The sequence below is a fragment of the Maylandia zebra genome, linkage group LG16 (genome assembly GCF_041146795.1).
Source record: "Maylandia zebra isolate NMK-2024a linkage group LG16, Mzebra_GT3a, whole genome shotgun sequence".
NCBI lineage: Eukaryota > Metazoa > Chordata > Actinopteri > Cichliformes > Cichlidae > Maylandia > Maylandia zebra.
The window spans coordinates 12,841,877-12,863,928 of NC_135182.1; the positions used below are offsets into that span (position 1 = coordinate 12,841,877).

The 22,052-nt window shown below is 41.5% G+C and overlaps 2 protein-coding genes and 2 non-coding genes across 9 annotated transcripts in view; 2 read left to right on the plus strand and 2 right to left on the minus strand.

The window, feature by feature from the left end:
• Positions 1-18,804, minus strand: part of znf385b (zinc finger protein 385B) — a 118,843-nt gene extending 100,039 nt beyond the window's left edge. For both annotated transcript variants that reach the window (XM_076874690.1, XM_076874689.1), the window contains exon 1: positions 18,786-18,804. The gene's annotated coding sequence lies outside the window, so the exon portion shown is untranslated. The remainder of the gene's footprint in view (positions 1-18,785) is intronic.
• trnag-ucc (transfer RNA glycine (anticodon UCC)) lies at positions 470-541 on the plus strand. Its single transcript has one exon. It is a non-coding gene; the product is annotated as a tRNA-Gly (tRNA).
• trnag-ucc (transfer RNA glycine (anticodon UCC)) lies at positions 2,203-2,274 on the plus strand. Its single transcript has one exon. It is a non-coding gene; the product is annotated as a tRNA-Gly (tRNA).
• itprid2 (ITPR interacting domain containing 2) overlaps positions 3,218-22,052 on the minus strand; it is a 53,452-nt gene continuing 34,617 nt past the window's right edge. For 2 of the 5 annotated variants that reach the window (XM_024805341.2, XM_024805342.2), the window contains exons 11-22: positions 19,713-19,820; positions 17,806-18,172; positions 16,226-16,409; positions 14,142-14,187; positions 12,831-12,916; positions 10,415-12,202; positions 10,231-10,290; positions 9,757-9,881; positions 9,552-9,663; positions 8,981-9,046; positions 8,479-8,823; positions 3,218-6,827 (exon numbers count right to left, since the gene is read on the minus strand). In XM_024805341.2, the coding sequence (XP_024661109.2) occupies positions 6,720-6,827; positions 8,479-8,823; positions 8,981-9,046; positions 9,552-9,663; positions 9,757-9,881; positions 10,231-10,290; positions 10,415-12,202; positions 12,831-12,916; positions 14,142-14,187; positions 16,226-16,409; positions 17,806-18,172; positions 19,713-19,820 (3,395 nt within the window). In that variant the 3' untranslated portion in view covers positions 3,218-6,719. The remainder of the gene's footprint in view (positions 6,828-8,478; positions 8,824-8,980; positions 9,047-9,551; positions 9,664-9,756; positions 9,882-10,230; positions 10,291-10,414; positions 12,203-12,830; positions 12,917-14,141; positions 14,188-16,225; positions 16,410-17,805; positions 18,173-19,712; positions 19,821-22,052) is intronic. The other 3 variants (XM_024805344.2, XM_024805343.2, XM_012923771.5) reach the window with 3 other exon arrangements.

Consider the following 22,052-nt stretch of genomic DNA (forward strand, 5'->3'; position numbering starts at 1 on the left):
GAATCCCACTTAGTCCCTCACATTCAGGTAAACAAAAAACAAAAAATGTGTTGTGTTCACATTATTTTACTGTTATATATTAACATAGCATGAGATTTAGTTAGCTTTGCACAACAGTAGCTGGTAGAAATGTCCTTCAAAGAGCTAGTTTTTTCTTTCTTACACGGAGTACATTTCACAGCCTGATTTTACTGATTTTCTTTTATTTGAGTAAAACAATTGATCGGTACTTAACTTTAACACAAGTATCTGTATTTTTAACTAAAGAATGTCTTTGCTTTTGCCACATCTGTTTATTTCCCAACCAAGGCCTGTGCTTTGGTGAGGGAGCTCTTCAAGATTAGAAGATATACAATCTTGTGGTTTCTAACAAAACCAACTTTTGGTCATGTTTCTTTACTTCTTGCTGTTTTTATACACCCATATAAACTGATGACTCAACAGAAGCTTGATTCCAGATGTGTTTACAGCGATGGTGGTATAGTGGTAAGCATAGCTGCCTTCCAAGCAGTTGACCCGGGTTCGATTCCCGGCCATCGCAGCTTCATTTTGTGACAGAGCAATTAGGGAGGAAAACAAACCTGTTTAATGTCAGAAAGAAGACGATAGTATACAATAAATGGGTATTCAAAGTAAAATAACAATTTATTGTAAAAAGATTTTATTGATTTTCTTTTACTTGAGCAGAGAAGTTGAATCAGTACTTTTTAAACAAAACTATCTGTACTTGTGCTTAAGTAAATCCTCTCAATATCACCAGATGCCGTGTTTCCTCCTTTGAGAAGCTCTGCTCAGCCTTTACTGCAGTCTCCTCCAGTTGTTTCTTATTTTTGGGTCCTTCTGCATTTAGTTTTGTATTTAATAACTAAATAGCACAATCTGCTTAGCTGATATCAGGTGATTGAGTTGGCCATGGAAAGATTAAGGTGGAAAAAAGGTGTTTTACTAAGTGTGCAGAACCTGATGATCTGTGAGTAATACTTCTTACTGGCCAGTAATATTGAGAGCTTAAAAAGAAGGCAATTTGACTTCTTTAGATATTTTGAGGATGTTTCACTTATCATCCAAGAGGCTTTGTCATTTATAGATCAACTGTCTAGTTTTGTCTAGTTTTCTAGGGAGGGCTGTCCCTTTGGAGGTGTCATAACCCACAAAGATGGTCGATCATAGTGGACATACACGGCCTCATTTACTGTTCTCTTAAACCAATTGTCATTGTCCAAAATGTGAACACTGGGATCCTGGGAAGCGTGTCCTTTCTTAGGTGTTGCAGGTGTGCCTCTGAGTCTTGTCCTCCTGTGTTGCATTTGTGGACACGTCTACGGCATCCACTGTTTAAGTCTATTCACATTTATGTGACATCAACAGCTCACATGATGGCGGGGTGGGGCAAGGTCTCACAGAGGTTTCAGTTGTCGGCCAGGTGATGGGAATGACTCACATTGTCAATAGCAGGTTAACATCCCTAGGAAGTACATCGATTTTTATATACACAGCGCCCAGTTTCAGTCTCAAATTAAACAGACTAATGTCATTTTAAACATAAGGATAGGAATCCTTTGCAGTCAATGACTACATGAAGTCAAGAACCCATGGACATCAGAGGTGGGAAGCAACGAAATACAAATACTTAGTTACTGTACTTAAGTAGAATTTTCAGGTACCTACACATTGACTTTTTATTTTTCTGATAACTCCTAACTTTTACTCCTTAAATGTTAACATGGATATCTGTACTTTTTACTCCTTTCATTTTCACAGCAGGCCCGTTACCTTATGTTTAACATATTTGAGGGAAGTTTAAATTCCCCAGCACTGCAGGCCTTAAGACATCAAAGTGATTTGAACCTAAACGCCTGGTCGCAGCTTGTATGCAAAGAAAATCTCTTGAAGCTCACATTAGAAATGATTGAGTAGTGATTCTTTTCCCCTCTGAGCTGAGCCACTACAACCAACCTTTGAGTTCCTCCACCTGCTGAATCCCAATTAATTCCTCACATTCAGGCAAAAAAAAACAAAAACAAAAAAACCCAAAACTTTGGTGAGGGAGCTCTGCAAGATTAGTAGGATTTGACAGAAGATAAACAATCTTGTGGTTTCTAACAAAACACATTTTTGGTCATGCTTCTTCTCTTCCTGCTGTTTGTATACACCCATATAAACTGACGACTCAACAGAAGCCTGATTCCAGATGTGTTTACAGCGATGGTGGTATAGTGGTAAGCATAGCTGCCTTCCAAGCAGTTGACCCGGGTTCGATTCCCGGCCATCGCAGCCTCGTTTTGTGATGGAGGAAAGAAAGTAATTTTATATCAGAAAGAATACGATGGTATGTAATTAATGGGTATTCAAATTTAAAAAAAGTTTGCGTTGCCTTGAAGTAGTATTACTTTATAATTATCATATTAAAATAATATGACGTTCAGTTAGTTTGCACAGAAACAGCTGGTAGAAATGTCTGTCAAAGACCTACTTTTTACTTTCCTACTCAGATTACATTTCACAGCCTGATTTTATTGATTTTCTTCTACTTGATTAAAGAAGTTGAATCAATACTTTTAAACACAATCTTTTAAACAAAACTATCTGTCCTTTAGTAAATCCTCTCGATATCACCAGATGCTGCGTTTCTTCCTTTGAGAAGCTCTGCTCAGCCTTTACTGCAGTCTCCTCCAGTTGTTTCTTATTTTTGGGTCTTTCTGCATTTAGTTTTGTATTTAATAAATAAATAGCACAATCCGAGTTGAGATCAGGTGACTGACTTGGGCATTAAAGAATATCCCATTGCTTTCCACTGAGAAACTTGTTTTTTTTTTTCAGCATGCTTTGGGTCATCATCCATTTACACTGAAGTGCTGTCTATAGAGTTTGGCTGAATCTGAGCACAGGTTTTAGCCCTGTACACTTCAGAATTTATCCTGCTTCTTCTATCAGCAGTCACAGTGTTAGTAAACACAAGTTGCCTGGTTCCAACTGGAATTCCCAAGCATAATTCCCAAACAATTTATGCAAATCTTAAAAAACAATCCCCAAAGTAAAGCTGATTTCCTACACTTCAATCACATCTTAATTGTTTGTTTTCAAATCCACTGTGCTGGTGGCAAAATTACAAAAATATTGTCTTAGACAAGCTGAAAATTTGCCTGACAGTCTAAATATCGAGTATTTATGGGATCCTTCTGAGGTCCACACACAAACACACGGTACACCACTCCTCTGTACTGAAAATAAATACATCTTTATTTTCTCATCTCTATAGAGTGTCCCCTCCTTGCATCCCATTTAAGACATCAGTACAAAATACACATAATCATTATTAGACATTAACAGAAATGAGTAGACACCCACAGTCCGACATTAAAATGAATTAGAAGTGTGTGAAGGATTTCTCATCAGCGAGCACAGAGAGAACGTTTTCTGCAAACACAAATTCAGTAAAGTCTGAAGAGAATCAAAGGACAAATACCAGTTTAATTCATCCCAGTTTGGACTGGACTAAATATTTATGCCACATGACAACATCTGAGCCACGTGCTCAATGATTATGTTGATGCTAAATGTTGCTGAAAGCTTCACATGACTAGGGAGTGCACCTTGGACCTTAGATATATTGTTTCCAAAGACAAAGGACGTACGTCCATACACACAAAGATCAGCTTTCAGGACGTAAGTTCAGTCCTAATGCAAGTATGCGTGGAAGTTCAAAGTAATCACGACAAGATCATAAAGCCAACGACATGACTTAAAAATAAAATAAAACCTAATGTTTAGGCCGTGGATGCCTTAAACACATTCAGCTCCCACATTTACATTTGTATTCATCAATAACTAATGGTACATGCAGAAAGCTGAGCGACCACATAAACAAAGGCTTTAATGCTAAAGAAAACAGGTTTGCCAACTGGTTATTAATGCTTCTGTGATCAAGCAGAAGATTCAAATTTCCCAGAATAAAAGCAGCAAGTTTCAGGTTTATCTGTATTAAGACATGCGGTTTGCATTGATCACAACAAGATATCCACAGATGAGCTCCGTATGATCAAAAATATGTTTACATTATTGCACAAGTGAAACTAACATGCCAACGCAGCTAAATCTCGCTAAGCTCTTCCCTCTGACTTGCCAATACATCATCATCCACATCATCATCACGGTCCCCATGACAACTTACAGAAATCTCTGTCATCTAGAACGTAAACATCTCATGACTTTGCACGCTGACTCCACCTGCTCGAGCATGATCGACATAAAGAAATAAACCCAAACAAAAACACTTGAAGCAAAGACTCCTCGATTTTACAGGATGCTTTAGCTTAGCTTTGCACAAAGACTGGAAAAAGGGGCTAGCTGCTGGTGTCTCATCCAAAGAGAAACAAAACACCTTTTCTCGCAGCTCCATAGCTGTCAAATACAAATGCTTGTTTTGTGTTTTTTGTTTGTGTTTTGTTAAATAGCTGGAGGCCATGACAGCAAGGTTATCCATATAAACAAAACTTAGTGTACTCTAACATAAAATGGGTTATTATTAAAAGTACTGTGATTGGAGTTAGGTTGTTCAATATCTTTGATGATCTGATGAGCAGGAGGCAACACACAACCAGAAAAAGAAGAGCAGCAGGAGGACTATGACGACGATGATGGAGGCGATGATGATGCATCAGAAACTCTTAAATGTCTACTTAAACCCTTTTTAAGCAATTAAGGTGAAATGTGCATGGAATGAGTCATTTTAAGGTGGAAAGAATTCAGCACTATTATTAAAGATTAAGGAATGCAGATCTTTACAGTCTCTAACAGTGTACAGCCTAATAGTTGTTAGGGCATTTTCCTTGTTTTTAAGGCTCAATTCTGCCTAATTCAATAATAGAAAAAAGTCTCCTTGAGGATAAATATCCACTTTCTGGCTCCACCCCAACATTGTGTAGGACCAAAGAGTTTCACCTGTGGCGTTCATACCATAAAGAAATGTTTCAAATGTTTGTTTAGGGGGCTTAGAAGCAGCTGCTTCATGTTTAAAGCGTCCAGCTGATTTAAAAAAAAAAAACAAAGCAGCTCCACGATGTGACAAAGTGAAACAGAGTTGAAGTCAGAAGCAACTGCTCTTCAGACATGAATTATTTTATATACTGCTGAACAGCCCGGGACTAAAATGCTTCAAGCGCCCCTGTTGTTCTTGTTTTTCCCCACCTTTCCTTTAGGTCTGTTGTATAGCTTATGTGTGAACTTGTAAGGTTTGGAAAGTTACTAAGATTAAAGTTCACATGTTTGTTGCTCATACGGTTCTTCTGTTACTGTCTAACACACTGGCCTCCCTGACAGCTGTCAGAGGACAAGTAGCTGGAAACAGTTTAGACAGTGGAAAGAGAAGCTGCAGGAATGTGCAGAATGAGTAAATACAATGTCATCTATAATATATAAAAATTTGTATGTGTTTTAAGTAAAAAAAAAAAAAAAAAAAAAAAAAAAAAAAAAACACACTATGTAAACATATTCTAATAGATCCCCCAAAATAAAATTATGAGTCTATATTATGAGCATAACATGGGCTCTTTGAAATTGAAAACTTTAAAAATACTCAGATACATAATGCCCAGAAACAGTTTTCACTGCTTTTTTTGTTTTTAAACAACTAAAAATATTCCCAATAAAGGTCCAGGGAGAATTCAGAGTAACCAAGGTGCCGTTTCACTTTCAGATTTATTAAATTTCATTTTTCACTGCTGTGATCAGCAGAAAATTAAGTTAAATTAATGCTCATCGTGGAACAGAAGCAAAAATTTCAGACGTTCTAGAAAATTCAAGAGCTTTAAAAAAATAAAAATAAAGCAGGAAGAGAGGAAATATACCCAACGGCCACTTCATTAAACCCATCTGCATAACACTGCTTTAGGTGCCCATCATTGTAATTAAAACAGCTCTGACCCACGGGGGCATGAACTCCGGGATGTTCTGTGGTATCTGGCACCAGGACACTGACACCAAATCCTTTTCTGCTGTTGTTGTTTGGCTGTGGAGTGCAGCCTAGTTTATCCTGGCAGTGTTTGCAGTGCACTTGTCACAACGTCCTCGCTGCACCGAGATGAGCGGTGGTTCTAATGTTGTGGCCGACTGGGCTGAACTAACGCTTTAACTGCTGAGGTTTTGAACACTGATGCCACAGTTGGTTACATTCAGTAATCTTACATTGTTCTTTGAAGGTGATCACGGACAAGATCATTGTGATTAGTATTATGTGCAGCTGCACAGTTCAGCTCTATGATTTCTTTAAATACAATTATCCAAACATGTCTTCTGCTAGTGTCATCTGATTTCCTGCTGGGATCAGAGGAGATTTGACAGAACTGGGATTAGTAGTGGTCATACTGGCAGGTGTGAGCAAACTAGTATACTAGTATAACTAGCATAACTAGCAAAAGTGGCAGTGGTTGTAGTTAGGTGCGTCTGCTGTTTGGTCACAACAGTTTGGGAAGGGAAGAAGGGATGTCATTGATGTCTCTGGGTGCCATAGCCAAGAAGCATCAGACCACCACAGTAGATGCAACCAGGTGGGGGCGGGGCTATTCACATACAGGTGATGTTTCATCATCAGTGTTAGAGACGTACAGTGTACCAGACACACATTGTGTTCCACAGTGTTACGCAGCTATACAGTGATACAGACAGACAGTGGTGTCTCTCAGGCTGTGATTGAAAGGGGCGGTGCTCTGCTGTTGCTGTGACTACACGGGGGGTTGCCTGGCGGGTAGCGGTGACGGCCGTGGTGAAACGGCAGCCAAGAGCTCGCTGAAGATCTCCCGTCGCACCTCTTGCGCCACACTCTCTCGAATCTGGAAAACAAGAATCAGAAGAGGTGAAAGTGCTTAAAAACTTGACCTGATCCCTCAGATTGTTGTGGAGAATCCTCCTTTAATTTAAGCTTTTAATGCAAAGACACCTTATATAATCAGAAAACTGAGTACAACATTTTATTGTTATCTAGCTTTTATATCTCTGGAAATGTTGAGCACAGGGGGATAAGATAAGGTGTGAAAAGAACTGACGATTTTAAAAGAATCTCCTAAAAATGAGAAGAAATATGAAATGAAAGATAAGACGAGTCAAACTTAGGGAATAACTCTTGGTGGAGCCACTGTAAAGAAAGGGTTTATAGGACAACTCCACCCACTGCAATCAGCAACTAGCAGCAGATTATCTGCCATGCTAACGCTGTTGGAAATCAAATGAAAATGACTCAGTTTTTATATACGGTGTTTTATATGTACTGCAAAGATTTATGATTTTAGCGTATTGATGGGCAGTAGGTAGGAACCTGATGGTGTCATAGTATCTGATCTAGATAGGAACCTACAAGGTGAGTGAAGGAGAAACGCTCAGTGTATCTAAGAGACACAGTGTAACTAAGAGAAGTTTCACCCGATCCAGCTTTATTAAAAATAGAAGTTTTAAGCCTAATATTCAAAATAGAGAGTATTTCTGTCTCCTGAATCCAAACTGGGAGCTGGTTCCACAGACGAGGGGCCTTAAAACTGAAGGCTCTCCCTCCCATTCTACTTTTAAATATACCAGGAACCACAAGTAACCCTGCAGTGAGAGAGTGAAGTGCTCTTTTGGGGTGATACAGTGATATGATCTTTAAGATAAGATAGAGCCTGAATACTCAAGACCTTGTATGTGAGGAGCAGGATTTTGAATTAGATTCTGGATTTAATAGGGAGCCAATGGTTGCTCAACTCTTGACTGTGTAGCCAGAAACAAAGGAAACAAACAAACAAACAAACAAACAAACAAACAAACATCTTTTGCTCGTGGTCTTTGGTTCCATGGACAAAAAATGTTTTATGGATATTTGCTGCTTTTCTCTGTAAACTGAATAGTTGGAGACAGAAAACGAAAGACTTTTGTTTAAATTTACATCTACTATTGTAGCCTGACTCCTGGATTCCTTGTTACCGGATGTGAAGATACAGGACACGTGTGTAGTCCAGAATGCCTGCTCGATGTTAAAGGACTATTTAAACCGCCTTCTATGGATTTGTGACTACTCCGCCTCCAAGCCACGCGCTGCTTTGTTTGTTTAGTTGTCGTTGTCATTTGGTTTGGTTTTCCATGTACAACACACACACGTCACACTTGCTAATGCATTCATGCATCACTTCACACCCCTTGCTACTGACTTATTATTGACTTTAATAAATATTTATTAATCATTGTTAAGCCGAGAGTGCAATTACAGTCTCTGGTGAGACCTACGAGCATCTGTAACTTCATTTGTAAATGTTTTTTCCTCTATAAACATAATAACAGAAGCAGCAACACTGAGTCAACAACATTGTTTGGGCAGCTGGTCCTCGCGCTTAACAAAGAGGAAAGCTACGATATGTCGGGCAGGAATTCCAGAGTGTGATCCCAAAAAGTTGAGCTGCAAATGAATTTCCTGACCTCAATCTTGGCTTCGAATAAATTGCTTTAAACCATTACCTCTTTGATGAGCTGCTGCAGGCTATCCACTCTGACTTCCCCCGCTGCTCCTTCCTCCACCTCTGGTGCTTCTCCTCTGCCACCTCCTCCTGCTGCTAATGCTGCTCCATCACTGGCTCTCTCCTCCTCCTCAGTTTCCTCAGTGTGTACGTTGGGTCGAGGAGGGGGCGCAGGGGTTATATTAATCGATGCCCGATACATTCCTTGCTTCTGTTTGCCATCTCCTCCTCCTTGATCTTCTCTCACTGGACTGACTGACCTCGGGGAGGGGTTTGTGTAGGAGGAGTGGCGGTCAGAGCCGATCTCTGACTGCAGGAAGAGCTGCTCTCTGAGGAGGTCTGACACCTGGACAGATAGGAAAGACGGGCAGGAAAAGGTTAAGACATTAGTATTTTCAGCTTTATGTAACAAAAACATTGCGTGTGTGTGTGTGTGTGTGTGTGTGTGTGTGTGTGTGTGTGTGTGTGTGTGTGTGTGTGTGTGTGTGTGTGCGCGCGCTGACCGGCTCCATGGCTCTCAACGCAGAGGCGGTGGACAGACTTTCAACACTGAAGTCTCTGTGAAGACCCTGAGGAAAAGAACAATGGCAGTATTACAACAAACTAATATAACAGGCCTTCTGCCTTTTCTCTCAGAATCAGTTGACAATTTTTGTACAAAATTATTTAGCAAAAACATAAAATATTATGTTTATGCTTCAGTATCATGGAATATATCGTAGTTTCAGTAGCAAAACTGCACTGATTTAATGACTTTTAATGGGGTAAACTTTGAAGTGCTGTATCCTCATGTGGCTTAGGTGGCTGGTGAAAACAAGTCACAGCATATGAAAGGCCTCCTTTTTAACTATATATTTATACCAGCCTAGCTAATTCTGAGGGGGCCGGTGGGGACTTTTTAGCCCCACGTCCTTTGTTGTGTCGCTGTACTTTAGTACTCTTCCATGACACTTTTCTTTTACATATATTTGTGCCATTTTACAGATCTGATGTTTCAGGTGTTTTTTCCCCCAGAATTTAACACAAAAAGCATGACAATAGCTGTTTTACACAAATCCTCTGGTGTGCATTTACTCTGTGCTGCGTGCGGTGCGTTAGCTCCAGTCTGTCTTCCAGCTGCTGTTCAAGCTCCTGCAGTTCCTCTCTGACCGCTGACCTCAGAGATTGAAGCTGCTCCAACTCCAGCCTGCAAACAAACACACACAAACACACTCTCCAGGTTTGCTTTGCATTGCGGTGTCACGGCACCGTCACATTTCTGTTTGCTTTTGTGAGTCACCTGTCAGCAGGGCTCAGGTGATTGTAGACCGGAGCCTGCTGTCGGATGATTGCCAGCTCCAGATCCATCATCTGACTGCGGAACAAGTTCAGGCTCCGCCTCTTCTGCTGAAACTCTGCCAAAGTCTAAAACCAGAGACGGGCGCACAGTGAATCACACATTTACTGATAGTGACAACGGTCTGCTCCAGCGCTTTCTGGTTGGAAGAACAAGCACTGAAAACTAAGAGTGTGTAGGTTTTCAGTCATGCAATGGAAAATATGTAAATATGGAACACAAGGTTCTTACATGTAAATAATGAGCCAGTAAAAAACCCCCAAAAAACACTTGCTGCTTTCAGTGGAATCGAAAAGCAACATTTAAATACTGAAGGCTATATCCGGGAACAAACACTGTTTTATTGATTTAACATACAAACGTTCTATGTGGCCAAAATAGAGAAAGCTACGCAGGCATCAGAGGAGATGACGGTACCTGGTGATTAGGCAGAGTTGCTCTGGGCTCACTGAACATGTCTGGAGTATCGGCTCGGTTCTAGATGAGGAGAACAGCGATAACAACATAAGAAGGGAAACTCCGAATAAGAAGAAGAACTACAAACTCCAGACTAAACCTTAATTAACAGGGTGATAAGACAGTGTGACTGAGGAGGACTGACCAGACTCTGAACTGTTCCCCGGATCTCATGCAGGACTCTCCTTAGCTGCATCTCTGTGCTAGATGGGCTCTGGCCGGGTCCTGGACCTGGAGCATTAGCATCACGAAGCCCTGGACGGAGGTTGTGACCTGGGCTAAGGGCCAAACCCATGCCTATGTGGAAGCCAGGAGGAGGAGCCAGCCCTGGATGCAGACTGTGTTCTGGGGACACTGTCGGATGGAGATGGGTGTGGTGGGGAAATGACAGGTACGGGTTGTAGCCTTGATGACTAAAGTAGGGCGAGCCAAACTGTGAGCCTTGAGGAGGGAGCTGGTAGGGTTGCTGGTGACTGTATTGATGGTTATAGACCGGGTGATACATTCCAGAAGGTCCAGGATGCAAGTGACCCGAAGGGATGTGGTGAGGAGATGTGGGAGTTGAAAGAGGATGCAAGTTGGAGATGCTGTCATGCTGGGGGCCTGGGGAAGTTGAAGGCTGAAGGAGACTGGTTAGACTACAACGGTGGTTCACTGAAGGGCTGTGGTGATGGTGGAGGTTAGGAAGACTACCGTGTAGATGAGGAGGGGTGTACTGCAAAGCAGGGTTCGACATGAAGGGATGTGAGCTGGAGTTAGATCTTTGATTAAGATTTGGACTGGGACAGGGGTATTGAGCTGAACGGTGAGAATCAGAGAACAGATTCTCCTCTGGATTCAAACTTTGCTGGTTTCGGTAGGCATTCATGTTTTGCTGGAAGTGGCCAGGCTGCTGCGGATTGGACGACAAATCTGGAACACTCTGGGTGCTCCAAGATTCGGCATTTACTCCTGATGGCCAATCAGGAGGAGGGCTGGGGCTTTGTAGGGAATAGGATGGCCGCATCAGATACCGAGGTATGGGCTTAGGTGGAAAGACAGCTGGTGATTTTTTTTTGGAGCTAGATGAGCAGGCAGGATTTATGATCAGAGTTGACAGGCAGTTGGTTGGTTCTTCCTCCACTTCTTCCTCTTCCTTCTCCTCTCTTCCGTCTTCTTCTTCTTCCTTGTCCTCAGGCTCAGGGGTGTATTTAAAGGAGTACTTGGGCTGGGTGCAGGACGCCAGGCCTTGCCCAAACTGGATCCTGACAGATGATACAATCTTGCAGGGCGAAAGGAGTGAAGAGGGCAAGGAAGAGGACCTCTGCATGGAGATGCCACGTCTCTGGGAGGCTGTACGGTTCGACTGTTTGGCTCGGTCTAAAGCACTATGGACCAGAGAAGCTGGAGCCACAGGACAATGTGATTCAGCTTCATCCAAGAACACAGGCTCTACTTTGACTTTGTTCTCACCACTCGTTTTCTCTGTGGATGTATCTGTGTCTCCTTCAGTTTCTGTCGGGTTCTGAGTGTGCTCTGGTCCTTGCTCTGAATCATGTTGGGGTTCCTTTGACTCTGGCTGTGCTTGTTGTTCTGCAGCAGGCATACTCTGAGCAGACTCAGGCTCTGGATCAGGATCAGGATCAGTCCGGTCACATCTCTCAACATTCTCCTTACCCAAAGTTTCATCTTGCTGTACTTCTACTGGCCTGCTCCTGGGCAGATGGTGAGCTGTGTACTGTGGAATCTGCTCTGAAGTCTCTGTATCCATGTGCTCTTCCCTGGAGCCGTTACTTCGATCCGACTCTGCAGCTTCACCTGGCCTCGCCTCTTCCTCTCTACCATCTGGCAGGTCAAATGCCGGCTTGTCCATTGCAAGGGGAGTAGCCACGTCTTGTGAAGGGTGCGACGTCACAGTGGTCTCGCTGTCACAGCTGTCACTACTCACCTGCACCTGATTACAATTAATTCAAATTATACTTAAATCCCAAATAATCATAAATATTGAAAAATATATAACTAATAGTGAAAGGGTATAGTATTTCCCCACAATGAAGAGGAGTAGAAACATAAAATACAGCATTACAAAATCAAATTCTCAGGTTACAGTGACTAAATTTTTGTGGTTGCAATTTTCTGATGGTTGCACTTTTGAAATGTGCTCTGCAGTAATCTTTGTAATCCAAAATTCCCATGTGCGACCAAAAGACGTATTACTTGCACACGTTTTAGTCTCCAATTAGAGTCAAAGTCATTAGAGCTGCTATTTTATTCAATCAGGACACCTTGATTTATATTGGTGCTTTCTTACCACTGAATGCTCAGTTCCTACTTGCTAAATCTGATTTATGTTAGATTACATAGGAGTACTTTTTTTTTCTTTAAATAAGAGAATAAAATAAGCGTTCTAGGCCACATTTGATTACGCTGCTTGTGATTCTTCTCCTGCTTTGACTAAGTTTTGTCTGGTTTTTCATGATTCATTTCAAATAAGTCTGAAGGTGACGGTCATGAAAAAGAAAAATAGGAGGGATGCACAGAAGAGACTTAAAAAAAAAAGAATGAGAAACAAACAAACAGACCTTAAGGTGGCTGTTGAGATCAGCAGAAGGCTCCTCAGCATAGCCGCTGCTGTCAGACTGTAGGCTGTCTCTCCTCGAGAGGTCTACTAGAAAGAGAGAAAGGGGAAATAAACAGCTTTATTTCTTCCTGCATTACCCGATCTGTCCTGCAGGTGGCAGAGCAGAATCATTCATAGAAAACATGTTAGCGTGCAACAAGAAGCTGTGTAGAAATTCTATGTCTAAAGGAAACGAGATTCTTAGTTCATACCGAATAAAAACACATTAAGATGGAAAGAAAGACAAGGCTTTTAAGTGGATCAAAGCAGATAAAGAAGGGCTGCAGGAAGCTGCTGAACTCTGAATTTTAATTGGGGGGAAAAAAACGACACTCCACTGGTTTGTTGCATGATTTACTACCAAGCAGTTAAAGAATTTAAAACAAAACTTTCTGACGTTCTGTTAGAAATCCTATAAATAAAAAAGCCCCACCAATTTTTTCCCCCCATTTATAATGAAAGAGTTCTTTTAAGATTTCAACAATGTTTTTCTATGAGATCTTATCATGTTGCATATTTAAAGCATCATCAGATTCAAGCATCAATAGGAGTGTTTGATTTGGAACTCCAGTGAACTATATATAGTTTTATGTACTCGATCTGGCTAGTTAAGGATTAAAAGATGGGCTCGCACTTCTTACAAACAATGGTGTGACTATATGGACAATGAAGATAAACAACAATGTTCATAACGGGCTCTAACAGAATCCACCTTAACAGGGAGTCGGTGTTAATGACAGAAAAGTCCACAGATATTTAGACAATAAAATGTTAAGAAGTGAAATTTCAGCCGTGGATTTCTTCAAAACGTCATTTTCAAGTAAAACGATCTAAACCAGGGGTCTCGAACTCCAGGCCTCAAGGGCTGGTGTCCTGCAGGTTTTAGATCTCACCCTGGGTCAACACACCTGAATCAAATGATTAGTTCATTACCAGGCCTCTGGAGAACTTCAAGACATGTTGAGGAGGTAATTTAGCCATTTAAATCAGCCGTGTTGGATCAAGGACACATCTAAAACCTGCAGGACACCGGCCCTCGAGGCCTGGAGTTCGAGACCCCTGATCTAAACAATGAAATTTTTGTATTATTCAAACGTATCTTGGTGAGTGTTCCACAAGGAATGAAATGCATTCAGTCAGTCAGCCCTCACAGACACAGTACACATTTGCATTTTACTGAAAAGCACTGAATACAAACATGACCATCTGCTTGCTTAAAGGAAAAATGCAAGTGAAACGATAAGGTCACTCAGAAACTCAAGTCAGCGCTCACCTCCCGATCTAGACGTCCTGTGTGGGTTAGCCTCGTCTTCGTTAATCTACAGGACAAAAACAGGCTGAGTTTTAGGAGAAAGAAAGAACTGAACAGAGTCCTTCCCCTAAATAAAAGCTCAGGCTTTTTACCAACTACTCCGCTTCACTGAGCAGATTCAGGCAACGTGTGTCAACAAGCTCGTTTTTCTAAAGCTGCAAAGACCAGTGGACACGGGTTCTCATCTACCTGACACCCATGTGTCCCTTTTCTGTCTTCAAGAGTTTTTTTTGTTTTTTTACCCCCCCCCCCCCCGATGACGTAAGCTGTTGTGAACAGCTGGTTCTGAGGTCTAAAGTATAGCCTAAATATGCATAAAATTTCACTTCTGCCAGCGTATTACAGTAAGTAGAGGATTTTTATCTTTATTTGCATGAATTTGAATCCTAGAGTATCGTTCCAAGCCATGCCCACTGGCTAACAGCCTACAAGGGAACCAGTCTGTGAGAACCGACAGCATACATGTAAATGTGAAATGGCTTTGGTAACCTGGGACTAGGGCTGGGCCATATTATACCGTTCACGGTAATACCGGTATAATGTTAGGCAACGATAGGAAAATGAAATATCGCGATAGAATGGGAGTAAAACGCGCATGCGCAGTGCCTTTGTTTTCATACGCACATGGCCGATTGTTGAGTGAAACAGATGAACCAGAATTGGTTTGTAAAAATGGTGCAACTTCCGTGATGTGGAACTGGTTTGGTGTTTGTCCGTCAGATACACAACAAAGCACATTTTTTTGCAGAACATGCAAGCGGCCGTTCTAAGATGCTCTTAAATCTGGGAGTAATCTGGGTCCTAAACTCCGTATTCTTCAGATCAAACAACACTGCAGCATCACTTAGAGTTAAAAACTGTCTAAATTCTTTCATCCTTAATAAAACGATCAGCATTGCTGCTTTACCAGGTGTAACTATAAAGTTTAACTTCCAGGCATCCATGAAAACAAAAGTTATTACATTTAACGGAGTTAGAAGTTAGCAGGAAGCTAGCGGAAGTTAGCTCGCTAGTTTCGCTAGTTACCTAAGCATGATATTGCATGTTCTGACTGAGAGATTTCTGAAAAAATTCAAACGTACAGCTCTGCTATCACTTCCAACATAAATGAAGACAGGAAACTAAACAGCAGTGACGTTTGTAGGGTTACTGAAGTTTGGCTAGCTGGTATATAATGATGTGCTACGTGATCGCTAGCGACACAGCTATGTTAGCATAACATAAACAGTGAAGCTGGAGGACGAACACTAACACTTTTCCACTTATAAAAGTTAACGTGAAGGTTCTTCATGGTTAGAGACAAATGCAATCGCATGGCAGGATGCTGTAAACGGACCAAACTTCAGTCAGGAGAACAACTGAGATAATCCATCCACAATACGAGGTTAGTCATTAATATACTGCAACAACATGGGAATAGAGCAGCTACCAGAGAATTCAACATTAATGAATCAATGGTACAGAAGTGGAGGAAGCAAGAAGAATGAGTTTAATAAAGTTTGATTTATCTGACTGCTTTGTTTCGCTTAATGTGCCTTATAATCCCGTGCACCTTATGGTCCGAAAAATGCGTACTGCACACTGCAGTTTAATGTTGCAAAGCACCTCTTTTTAACTTCAGTGGATATTATACATGGTTATGCTCAGGATATGTCAGCCCATTTCTACTGGAAATGCCTTTTGGTTAAACTTTCAGCAAGGAATTTGCATTTGCACTGTTACATTTTTATAAAGCTTTAATGTACATAAAAACCAGCTTCTTGTTTAAGTGAAAATAAATGGAAGGTTGTCTTTTTGCGCTAGTAATGTTGTGGAGTTGTATTTTGTCTCGCATCAATTATATCGTCGGTTATATCGTTATCGCAAATTTTCAAATATATATCGTGATAAATATTTTTGGCCATATCGCCCTGCTCTACCTGGGACACCATCACAAACACAGGAACAGCTAAATAGTAGTTGGTGACAACATTGTAACATGCCCATGGAAAGAGGTCACCCACTAATTTGACCAAGGAGTATGAAGCCCCCAGAGAAACCCGTACCTCCTCTATTTCAAAAGAGTCTGCGTTTTCTGTGCGAAGATGTGCCGGCCGTGGCGGAGCCAGGGTGTGAGGAGCTTTCTCTGGGGTGGAGTTTCTTTTCTCCACCTCTTTAACCACCTGAGTGCCTTCCCCTGTTCCCTGGTTGGTTGACTGAAGGTCTGGGTCGGTGGTGTGCTGTTCAGGTCTGATGGGAAGTAGAAGTTAGTCAACTGAGAAGTAACTGGTAGAATATTTTGTTATTCAGTTATTTATATAACCTTAGCTTGACGTCTGAGCAAACTGGGACAGTGGGAGCTTATGTATGAGTACTGCAGCTTTGGATGCATGGATTCAAGCTGGCAGTGAAGTTTCATACTTCATGAAGAGTCTGATATCGGTTATTAATAAATACATGAGAGAGATTAACAGCAGCTTACGTGTTTTGAATTAAAACACTGATGCTATGAGTAGCACCAGGATGCTAATATGACAAAAATTACATCCCAAATTTGAGGTACTTTACAAATATTTTTCTTCTGTGTGATTCAGTGAATAATACATTTTAAGTCATTCAGAGGAATAGTTTTAAATGGAAACTTTCTTGTTAGTCATTCTAGTCACTTCTATTTATAAACCCAATTACAAAAAGGGTTCATACTCTGTATGTAAATAAAAGTAGAATACGTTGACTCACAAATCTCAAACTCATATTTTATTCACTGTAGAAGATAGCTAATGTTTGCACTGAGAAATTGTGGCATTTTAGAAAAAATACTAGCTCTTTTTTTTTTTTTAAATCTGATTCTCAGAAGTAAAAAATAAGCACAGGCTAATTCTGATAATCTGCAGGAGTCTCTGTGGGCAAGGGATAAGGCCACGAGTCAATACTGAATCATGAATACCAGAAATACCAGATGTGAAATGATGCCTGCATCATCATCCAGCGCGATTATGATGGTTAATGATGGTCTTTGGAAGCCTATTCTTGGAGAGTGGTACAGATCTTTACATGCTAGCTAGGAGTACTCTGACTGCAGTTATGTGCGGGGATGCAATCCTCACATCTATTACCTGAGATGATTCAGTGACACCTGGGTTACTCCTTGTACAGGACAATGCCCAGCCTCATGTCTGCAATTCCTGAATGACAGTAACTGATGGCACTGACTAGCCGTCACATTCCTCAGACCTGAATCCAATTGAGAACATCTGAGATGTTATGGTGCATCTGAAACCAGAGACAGACCGTCTAGGAGCTCACTAATGCTCTGATCCAGATCTGGAAAGAGATCCCCAGGACACCATCTAATATCTTATTTGCTACAGGATTAACGGTAGCAAAAAGCAAAACTAGAAATGGTCTGTGGGCACCACTTGCTAAGTATTTCCCTTTTGTCTCATTTGTTGCCTCTCCATCACACCTGCTGTCACTGTTCTTTGTACTAAAGCAGGTGAAATGGATTCACAATGTAATATGATTCCTAACTGGACAGACCGATATTACTGAGGTCTGACAAAGTTTGAGAACCACTGGCTTCAATATCGATCTATATGTGTCATCCACAACTTCAAACTGGTTTATATGCATTAAGTAATGATACCTGTTGTCTGTTAGGGAACCTGTCTCTCCATCCCCACTGGTTTCCTCTGTAACTGTCGCGAGGGGACAGTTGTCTTTCTTGCGCATGTGTTTTGGGCTAACCACCTCTGCCTGGTGGTGAGAGTTGGTACTGGATCCGTCCTGTTCTGCTGACGCTGGTGCGTCAGCAGGAGCTTCATGTCCATTGGTTAGCATTTGCTGGTTAGGCGTTTGGGCTTCCGTCGACTCTGAGTTGGACGAGAACAAGTTGCGTCTGCTAATGCTTCTCGTGAGGATTTTGGCAGCGTTTATTACTGGGTCCCTCTTCTTCAGAGGAGAAGACTGCTCGTCTCCTCCTCCCTTTCGTCCTCCTTTTGCTCCTCCCTCTACTTCTCAGACGCAATTATAAAAAGTTAGAAAAAAGCCAAATCACTAACACTTTGGAGTAACACAAATATTGGTCAAACAACTACTAAAATAACTATTAAACTATTAAAAACTATTAAAAAAACAAAAAACAAAAAAAAACAAAACACCTGTCAGGAGTAGGGATGGGTATCGTTTAGGTTTTATCCGATATCGGTGCCAAACCGGTATTTTTGAAACAGTGCCGGTGCTTAAACGGTGCTTAAAGAATGGAAAACACAAACTTTGTCCAAAAACCTCTCATGTTCAGCTGTTTTTTTTTTGTAAAAAGATAACAATGTTAGCCTTTTCTGCAGCTATAGAGCATATACGGCATCACTCTTGGCTGGAAGCAGTGCTTAAACAATGGAAAAAACACAAACTTTGTCCTAAACCTCTCATGTTTAACTGTTTTCCACTTTTTCTTTGGTCATTTTAGCCTTTTTGGCCAGGGTGAAGGGAGTATCTGCCATCAAACAAGAAGACAGCTGCATGTAACTACGACGGTGTTTGCTAGTTCACCTTACATGCATTAATGTAATAACGTGGTTAGCCTACTCAGCGTAAATTACACACGAACAACATTAAGCTACTCACGCAGAGAAGAACGGCTGCTGCTGCCATCATCATCCGTCATCATTTCTGCTACACTGGCAGGGCTAGGGGCCAGGACTCTCCTCTTCGGGTTTTTGGGGGATGTTGCTCCGGGTCCGATAACAGGCAACCCACCCGCAGTAGATGTGCTCGGTGTGAGGTCTTGCAGCAAGCTATCAAATACGGCGCATTTCTCGGCTTTTAAAAAAAACGTTATGCGTCGCCAGGTGTTTCATCAGATTTGAGGTGTTACCTCCTTTGACAGTATCACAGTATCAGCTTAAAGCACTTGTTGCAGGCTGCTGAGTTTGCATATTTTGCTGTGAAGTACAGCCATACTTTTGACCGCTTTGCCTTGGTCATTTTTAAACCTGTAGCTCTGCTCTAAAAGAACGTACGTACCTGGCCCCGCCTACTATCCTCGGAAACGTAAAATGATTGGCTAGAATCCAAAGTGTATCACAGCTCAGGAAAAAAAAGCACCGAAATAAAGCACCGAAATGTGCGGTGCTTTTCGGTCTGGTTACTACCGTTTATGTCAGAACCAGATACCGGTACCCATCCCTAGTCAGGAGGCAAGGGTGCTGATCATGTCTTATTTAAAAATGTCTGTTCATCGTCTATTATGTAAAGTGATCCTTGTTAAAGCATCAAGTTGACCAGATATGACTAAAAACCATATGGACTTTGCTTTCAGTATCAAGTATAGGGCTACCCAACTATTCAGCTAGTGATTTTTATCAGTGTTTTTCTAGTCTGATGACTTCAGTTAAATAAGCCCACTGTAATATATTAAGTACATTTTATTGTAAACATCCTCCACAGCAGTAAAAGTCAGATTAGTGTTTGTGCACGACTCTCTGCGCTGCTCAGCCGGTCCAGACTAAAACAGTCCTTCAATGGACTTTCTGTTGTTGTTGTCGTCATTACCTTGATCCGTAGTGCTGATCCGCTGGACCGGCTGCCCAGAAACTTGACTGTAGAGCTGGAAGAACTCGTTCGCTACTGTTGTCAAGACCTCGATCTGACGGAAACGACCTGAGAAAGAAGGCAGACAAGACGGTCATAACTAGGGATGGGTACCGGTATCGTTCTGACATAAACGGTAGTAACCAGACCGAAAAGCAGCGCACATTTCGGTGCTTTTTTTTCCTGAGCTGTGATACACTTTAGATTCTAGCCAATCTGTCTGTGAAGGTTCTCAGTCATCCAGGTCATCGTAGTCAAAGGAGCTTGCAAAGAAAAGCGTCTGGACTTCTTTAAGTTGCTTGAAGACGTTTCACCTCTCATCCGAGAAGCTTCTTCAGTTCTAAGGTCAAATGGTGGAGAGTCCCAGATATAAACCTAGTGGGAGTGACCCCTCCCCTCTGTCCCTCTGTGGGGGGTCACTCCCACTAGGTTTATATCTGGGACTCTCCACCATTTGACTTTAGAACTGAAGAAGCTTCTCGGATGAGAGGTGAAACGTCTTCAAGCAACTTAAAGAAGTCCAGACGCTTTTCTTTGCAAGCTCCTTTGACATTCTAGCCAATCATTTTACGTTTCCGAGGATAGTAGGCGGGGCCAGGTACGTACGTTCTTTTAGAGCAGAGCTACAGGTTAAAAAATGACCAAGGCAAAGCGGTCAAAAGTCTGGCTGTACTTCACAGCAAAATATGCAAACTCCGCAGCCTGCAACAAGTGCTTTAAGCTGATACTGTGATACTGTCAAAGGAGGTAACACCTCGAATCCGATGAAACACCTGGCGACGCATAACGTTTTTTTTTAAAAGCCGAGAAATGCGCCGTATTTGATAGCTTGCTGCAAGACCTCACACCGAGCACATCTACTGCGGGTGTGGTGCCTGTTATCGGACCCGGAGTTAGCAACATCCCCCAAAAACACGAAGAGTAGAGTCCTGGCCCCTAGCCCTGCCAGTGTAGCAGAAATGATGAGGATGATGATGGCAGCAGCAGCCGTTCTTCTCTGCGTGAGTAGCTTAATGTTGTTCGTGTGTAATTTACGCTGAGTAGGCTAACCACGTTATTAAATTAATGCATGTAAGGTGAACTAGCAAACACCGTCGTAGTTACATGCAGCTGTCTTCTTGTTTGATGGCAGATACTCCCTTCACCCTGGCCAAAAAGGCTAAAATGACCAAAGAAAAAGTGGAAAACAGTTAAACATGAGAGGTTTTTGGACAAAGTTTGTGTTTTTTCCATTGTTTAAGCACTGCTTCCAGCCAAGAGTGATGCCGTATATGCTCTATAGCTGCAGAAAAGGCTAACATTGTTATCTTTTTACAAAAAAAAAAACAAAACAGCTGAACATGAGAGGTTCTTGGACAAAGTTTGTGTTTTCCATTCTTTAAGCACCGGTTTAAGCACCGTTTAAGCACCGGCACTGTTTCAAAAATACCGGTTTGGCACCGATATCGGATAAAACCTAAACGATACCCATCCCTACTCCTGACAGGTGTTTTTTTTTTTTTTTTTTTTTTTTTAAATAGTTTTTAATAGTTTAATAGTTATTTTAGTAGTTGTTTGACCAATATTTGTGTTACTCCAAAGTGTTAGTGATTTGGCTTTTTTCTAACTTTTTATAATTGCGTCTGAGAAGTAGAGGGAGGAGCAAAAGGAGGACGAAAGGGAGGAGGAGACGAGCAGTCTTCTCCTCTGAAGAAGAGGGACCCAGTAATAAACGCTGGTATTGGATAAAACCTAAACGATACCCATCCCTAGTCATAACACACCGCTCCAGAGAGAGAGAACAGCAGGAAAACAAAGAAAGAAAAGGACATGTGCAAGGCTTCCAGCCTGGACTGCTGGCACAGGACAGACTGTAGCCATGAATTTATGCTGACCCTGTTCAACAGAACAAACCACTTTTTTTTTTAAGGGCGTAAAGCATCAACCAACTACAAAGCAATGACCAATTTGCTTTTTTAAGTGAAAAAGATCTTAAAGTATAGATTTCTGTATCCTGCATAGTGCTGAGTAAAATAAAATAAAAAAAATCATCTCAGGAGATTCACAGTTTCAGAAAACCAGACACCAGAGCTGTGACACTGCAGGAGACCAGAGACACGAACAGCAACTGCCAGAAACTATGGATTTTTTTTCAGTTTCCCCTGCTTTTGTATTGTTACAAGCTAAATGTGTGCTCTAGGCTCTAAAAATGAAACGGACATGTTTTCATCAGATTCTCAGTAAAGCTCCATAAATGTAATTTCAGCCTGTTACAGATGAAAGTTGACAGTCATGAGTTTGGCCTTTGCTCTAAAATAGAGC